Source organism: Rhinopithecus bieti, unplaced genomic scaffold (assembly GCF_001698545.2).
Source record: "Rhinopithecus bieti isolate Rb0 unplaced genomic scaffold, ASM169854v2 scaffold_9899, whole genome shotgun sequence".
Lineage (NCBI taxonomy): Eukaryota > Metazoa > Chordata > Mammalia > Primates > Cercopithecidae > Rhinopithecus > Rhinopithecus bieti.
Window position 1 is genome coordinate 7,169,294 of NW_016806979.1, and position 6,000 is coordinate 7,175,293.

At 48.6% G+C, this 6,000-nt stretch overlaps 1 protein-coding gene across 1 annotated transcript in view; it reads right to left on the bottom strand.

Annotated features, from left to right (window-relative positions):
• MYO9B (myosin IXB) overlaps positions 1 to 6,000 on the bottom strand; it is a 137,646-nt gene that overhangs the window by 64,501 nt on the left and 67,145 nt on the right. The window contains 1 exon segment of the mRNA XM_017879531.1: positions 3,777 to 3,871. Coding sequence (XP_017735020.1) covers positions 3,777 to 3,871 — 95 coding nt within the window.

A 6,000-nucleotide genomic window follows, 5' to 3' on the forward strand; every position in this document is an offset into this window, starting at 1 on the left:
ACCTGTAGTCCCAGCTGCTCAGAAGGCTGAGGCAGGAGGATCGCTTGACTCCAGCAGTTCAAGGCTGCAGTGAGTCATAATCATGCCATTGTACTCCAGCCTGAGCAACAAAGTAAGATGCTATCTCAAAAAATAAAAAGGGTCTTTGCAGAGGCCATTAAGTTAAAGACGTCAAGATCATCCTTAGTAATCCAGGAAGGCCCTAAATCCAATGTCAAATGTTCTTATAAGAGAAGAGGGGGTCGGGGGTGGTGGCTCACGCCGGTAATCCTGACACTTTGGGAGGCCAAAGCAGGCGGATCACTTGAGGCCAGGAGTTTCAGACCAATCTGGCCAACACAGTGAGGCCCTATCTTTACTAAAAATAACAAAAATTAGCTGGGTGTGGTGGCACATTCCTATAATCCCAGCTACTTGGGAGACTGAGGCACAAGAATTGCTTGAGCCTGGGAGGCAGAGGTTGCAGTGAGCAGAGATAGCACCACTGCACTCCAGCCTGGGCGACAGGGTGAGATTCCGTCTCCAAAAAAATAAAAATAAAAAAATAAAACAGGAGAGACACAGGCCACCTGAAGACAGAGGCAGAGATTGGAGTAATGTGGCCACAAGCCAAGGGAGCCACCAGAAGCTGGAGGAGGTAGCCAGGATCTTCCCCTAGAGCCTCCAGAAGGAACCAGCCCTGTGGACACCTTGATATCCGACTTCTGGCCTCCGGGATGTTGAGAGAATAATTCCTGCTGTTTCAGCCATACGGTTTGTCGTACACTGTTATGGCAGTCTCTCCTAGGAAATGCATACAGAAATACTGTGGGAAAAGGGGCGGTGCCCATGCGAGGTCAATCCTATAGTGTCTGTCCAGAGCCAGCTGGACACCCAGACAAGACAAGGAGGCAGTTTAGTTTCTCCCCAAGGGAGGCCTGGAACTGTAGCAACAGTATCTGTGTCATCTTCCCAACAAGGTACCCTGAATGCTTCCTGTGGGTTAAAAATCTCTGCAATGTGGCAGATAGGATCGTGCAAAAGACGGACCCATGGGAAGAAAAATAAAATCAAATATAAGAGATGGGGACCTTTGTGCACTGCTGATGGGAAGGTAAAATGGTGTGGCTTCTGTGGGAAACAGTATGGTGGCTTCTTAAAAAATTAAACTGCCAGGCGCGGTGGCTCACGCCTGTAATCCCAGCACTTTGGGAGGCCAAGGTGGGCAGATCACCTGAGGTCGGGAGTTTGAGACCAGCCTGACCAACATGGAGAAACCCCATCTCTACCAAAAATATAGAATTAGCTGGGCGTGGTAGCACATGTCTGTAATTCCAGCTACTCAGGAAGCTGAGGCAGGAGAATCGCTTGAACCCAGGAGGCGGAGGTTGCGGTGAGCCGAGATTGCGCCGCTGCACTCCAGCCTGGGCAATAAGAGCAAAACTCTGTCTAAAAAAAAAAACAAACAAACAAAACTAAACATAGTGTCTGGGTGCAGTGGCTCACACCTGTAATTTCTGGATCACAGGCATGCACCACCATGCCCAGCTAATTTTTGTTTGTTTGGTTTTTTTTTTTTTTTTTTAAGACGGACTTTCGCTCTTGTCGCTCAGGCTGGAGTGCAGTGGGGTGATCTTGGCCCAGTGCAAACTTCGCCTCTTGGGTTCAAGCGATTATCCTGCCTCAGCCTCCCGAGTAGCTGGGATTACAGGCGCCTGCTATCATGCCTGGCTAATTTAGTAGAGACGGGGGTTTTACCACGTTGGACAGGCTGGTCTTGAACTCTCGACCTCAGGTGATCTACCCGCCTCAGCCTCCCACAGTGCTGGGATTACAGGTGTGAGCCACCATGCGTGGCCTTATATTGTGTATTTTAATCCCCAAAATATGAAGTGAAAAAGGTGGGGTCTTCATGGAGAGAAGGTCAGGGCCTGGAAGACAGGTGGGACAAGTGGCTGTTCCAGGTGTCTCTGATGAACCAGGCACACCCATGTGGGCAGATGGTAGGAGTTGGGGGGCCACTGACTGCCTTGTGGGGGCTGAGGCCGAGGGGCCAGAGCAGCCCCTGACATTTGTCAAGGGCCACTCACCCACACCACTGCCTACTGGAACCTGGGCAGTGGGAAAAAGGAATGAAGTCAGAGGCGGAAGCGTTCAGGAGAACAATGTGCCTGCTTGTATCTTGAATATGAACCATCAGTTGAAATGATCATCAGTCAGGTTCAGACAGACAAAATCCTGGGACCTTTACAAATCCCATTGACACAGCAGCCCCTCAAATGAGAATCTATAGTTAGGTGGGAGATCCCTGTGAGTATCCAGGCCTTGGACCCTGTCAGATGCCATCTAAGTACTCATCTATCCATCAATGGATCCATGCATCCACTGATCAAGCCCATCCAATTTACCCATGAATCTATCCATTTGCTAATTGACACATCCACAAATCTCCCCATTTATTCATCCACCTACCCATGAATCTACCCATCCAGCTATGAATAATCCATGTACCTATCCATCCACGAATCCGTCCACCCATGAATCCGTCTATCTATCCATCCATCCACCCATCCACACACCCACAACTGTACCCATTTATTCATCCGCCTACCTGTGAATCTATCCATCTACTTGTAAATCCATCCACCCATGAATCTATCTATCCAGCCACTCATGAATCCACTCACGCATAAACCCACCTATCTATTCATCCATCCATCCATCCACCCACCCACCCATCCATCCATCCATCCATCCATCCATCCATCCATCCATCCATCCACCCACCCACCCACCCACCCATTCATTATATGAATCCACCCATTTACTCATCCACCTACCCATGAATCTACCCATCCACCTGTGATGGATGGATTCATGAGTGTACGGGTAGATCCATTCATGAATCCATCCATCTACCCATGAATCCACTCACTCATTAACCTATCCATCCATCATCCATCCATCCATCCATCCATCCATCCACCCACCCACCCATTCATGAATCTATTCATCCATCCACTCATGAATCCATTCACCCAAGAATTAATCTATCCATCCATTCAGCCATCCATCCATCCATCCATCCATCCATCCATCCATCCATCCACCCACCCACTCACCCATCCATAAATCTGTCCATCTAACTGAAAATCCATTCACCTGTGAATCCATCTGTCTGTCTAACCAACCAACCAACCAACCATCCATTCATCCATCCATCCATCCATCCATCCATCCATCCATCCACCCACCCACTCACCCATCCATAAATCTGTCCATCTAACTGAAAATCCATTCACCTGTGAATCCATCTGTCTGTCTAATCAACCAACCATCCATCCATCCATCCATCCATCCATCCATCCATCCATCCTCCATCCATCCATCCCCTCATGAGTCCATCCACCCACCCACCCTTCAGTATTCCCAATGCACAACCACCTCACTTTGCTGCTCTGTACCTGTCATTTTCTGGCTGAAGGGACACATGTTTGGCAAAGGCCAGAGTCTACATCCCTACTGCCTGTGACACCCCTAAGACTTACCAAATTTGAAACTTTATCAAGACAAGAAATGGGCTGTGCTGTTGTCCCCAGCCCCTGCCCACATTTCCTACCTCAACCTACTGCTCCAGACCTTCACCTCAAAGACTTTAAATCACACTCGCTCTCCTGTACAAAGCATAAACATTTGCACAGCCATGATCTCCACATCTCACTCCCATCTGTGTGTCGGGAAGCAACAGCGCATGGGGCCAGCTCCCACCAGTAGGGACCCCAGGGACACTGACTCACCCTCTCACAATGCCACTCTCTAGGTAGCTGACTTGGATGAACTTCCCAAACCGGCTGGAGTTGTTGTTGTGGGCTGTCTTGGCGTTTCCGAAAGCCTGCAACGAAATCAAAAGCAGGTTTTCAGATCAGAAGGATGGAATTTTTCTTTTCTTTCCTCTCATTTTACACTGTGTCTTTATTTTTATTTTGTATTGTTCAATTTATCTATTTTTTCTCTTGGAGACAGTCTCGCTCTGCCACCTGGGCTGGAGTGACACAATCTTGGCTCACTGCAACCTCTGCCTCCTGGGTTTAAGCAATTCTCATGCCTCAGCCTCCTGAGTAGCTGGGACTACAGATGCGCACTACCATGCCAGCTAATTTTTTGTATTTTAGTAGAGATCAGGTTTCACCATGTTGTCCAGGCTGATCTCGAACTCCCGAGCTCAGGCAGTCTGCCCGCCTCAGCCTCCCAAAGTGCATGAGTCACTGTGCCCGGTCTCTATTTTTTCTTCTTCTTTCCTTTTTTTTTTTTTTGAGATGGACTCTTGCTCTGTCGCCTAGGCTGGAATGCAAGGGTGCGATCTCGGCTCTTTGCAACCACTGTCTCCCAGGTTCAAGCGATTCTCCTGGCTCAGCCTCCCGAGTAGCTGCGATTATAGGCGCACGCTGCCACGCCTGGCCAATTTTTTGTATTTTTAGTAGAGATTGGGTCTCACCATGTTGCCCAGGCTGGTCTTGAACTCCTGAGCTCAGGCAATCTGCTCGCCTCGGCCTTCCAAAATGCTGGGATTACAGGCATGAGCCACCACCCCCGGCCTCTTATTTTTTCTTTAACTGTTCTGGAAAGCAGGGCTACCCAGTAAGCAGAGAGTAGCTCATTTTCTTTCTTTCTTTTTTTTTGTTTGAGACAGGGTCACACAACATCACCCAGGCTGGAGTGCAGTGTTGCAATCTTGGCTTACTGCAACCTCTGCCTCCTGGGCTGAAGCGATCCCCCCTGCCTCAGCCTCCCGAGCAGCTGGGACCACAGGCATGCGCCACCATGTCTGGCTAAGTTTTTGCAGAGATGGGGTTTTGCCATGTTGCCCAGGCTGGTCTGGAACTCCTGAGCTTAAGTGATCCACCCACCTAGGTCTCCCAAAGTGCTGAAATTACAGGCATGAGCCAGATTGTGACATAATTTGCAAAAACATTTTATTTATTTGTTGTCTAAATAAACTTTATTTTTCAACCTTTTAATATTATTTTTGAGATGGGGTCTCGCTCTGTTACCCAGGCTGGAGTGTAGTGGCACGATCTCGGCTCACTGCAACCTCTGTCTCCCAGGCTCAAGGGATCTTCCCGCCTCAGCCTCCCAAGTAGCTGCGACCACAGGTATGTACCACCATGCCCCGCCTTAACTTTTAAGTATTTGGGGTACACATGCAGGTTTGTTAAGTAGGTAAATTCGTATCACAGGGGTTTGCTGTACAGATTATTTTGTCACCCAGATACTAAGCCTAGTATCCAATAATTATTTTTTCTTTTTCTTTCTTTTTTTTTTTTGGAGACAGACTCTTACTCTGTCGCCCAGGCTGGGGTGTAGTGGCACGCTCTCGGCTCACTGCAACCTCCGCCTCCCAGGTTCAAGCAATTCTCCTGCCTCAGCCTTCCAAGTAGCTGGGAATACAGGTATGTGCCACCACGCTCAGCTAATTTTTGTATTTTTAGTAGAGACGGGGTTTCACCACGTTGGCCAGGATGGTCTCGATCTCTTGACCATGTGATCCGCCCGGCACAGCCTCTCAAAGTGCTTGGATTACAGGTGTGAGCCACCGCGCCCGGCCCCAAAAGTTATTTTTTTCTGCTCTTCTCCCTTTTCCCATCCTCCAGGAGGCCCCACTGTCTGCTGTTCCCCTCTGTGTGAACATGTGTTCTCCCCATTTAGCTCCCACTTGTAAGTGAGAACATGCAATATTAGGTGTTCTGTTCCTGTGTTGGTTTGCTAAGGATAATAGGCTTCAGCGAGGATGGAGCTGCTATAGGCCTCAGCCTGGAACCCTGGGCCTTCCTCCTCCTGGGCTTTGAGGACACTCACTTATCCCTGAGACAGTAGGCTGTAAGTCACTTAGAAGCCCAGGTAAGACCTGGAAAACACAGACGTGTATAGTCAAGGCCCATTCCAACATTTCTCTTTATCTTTGTGTCTGAGGTTGTGTAAGGTGCTCAAGTTTTTTTTTTTTTTTTTTTTTTTTTTTTTTTT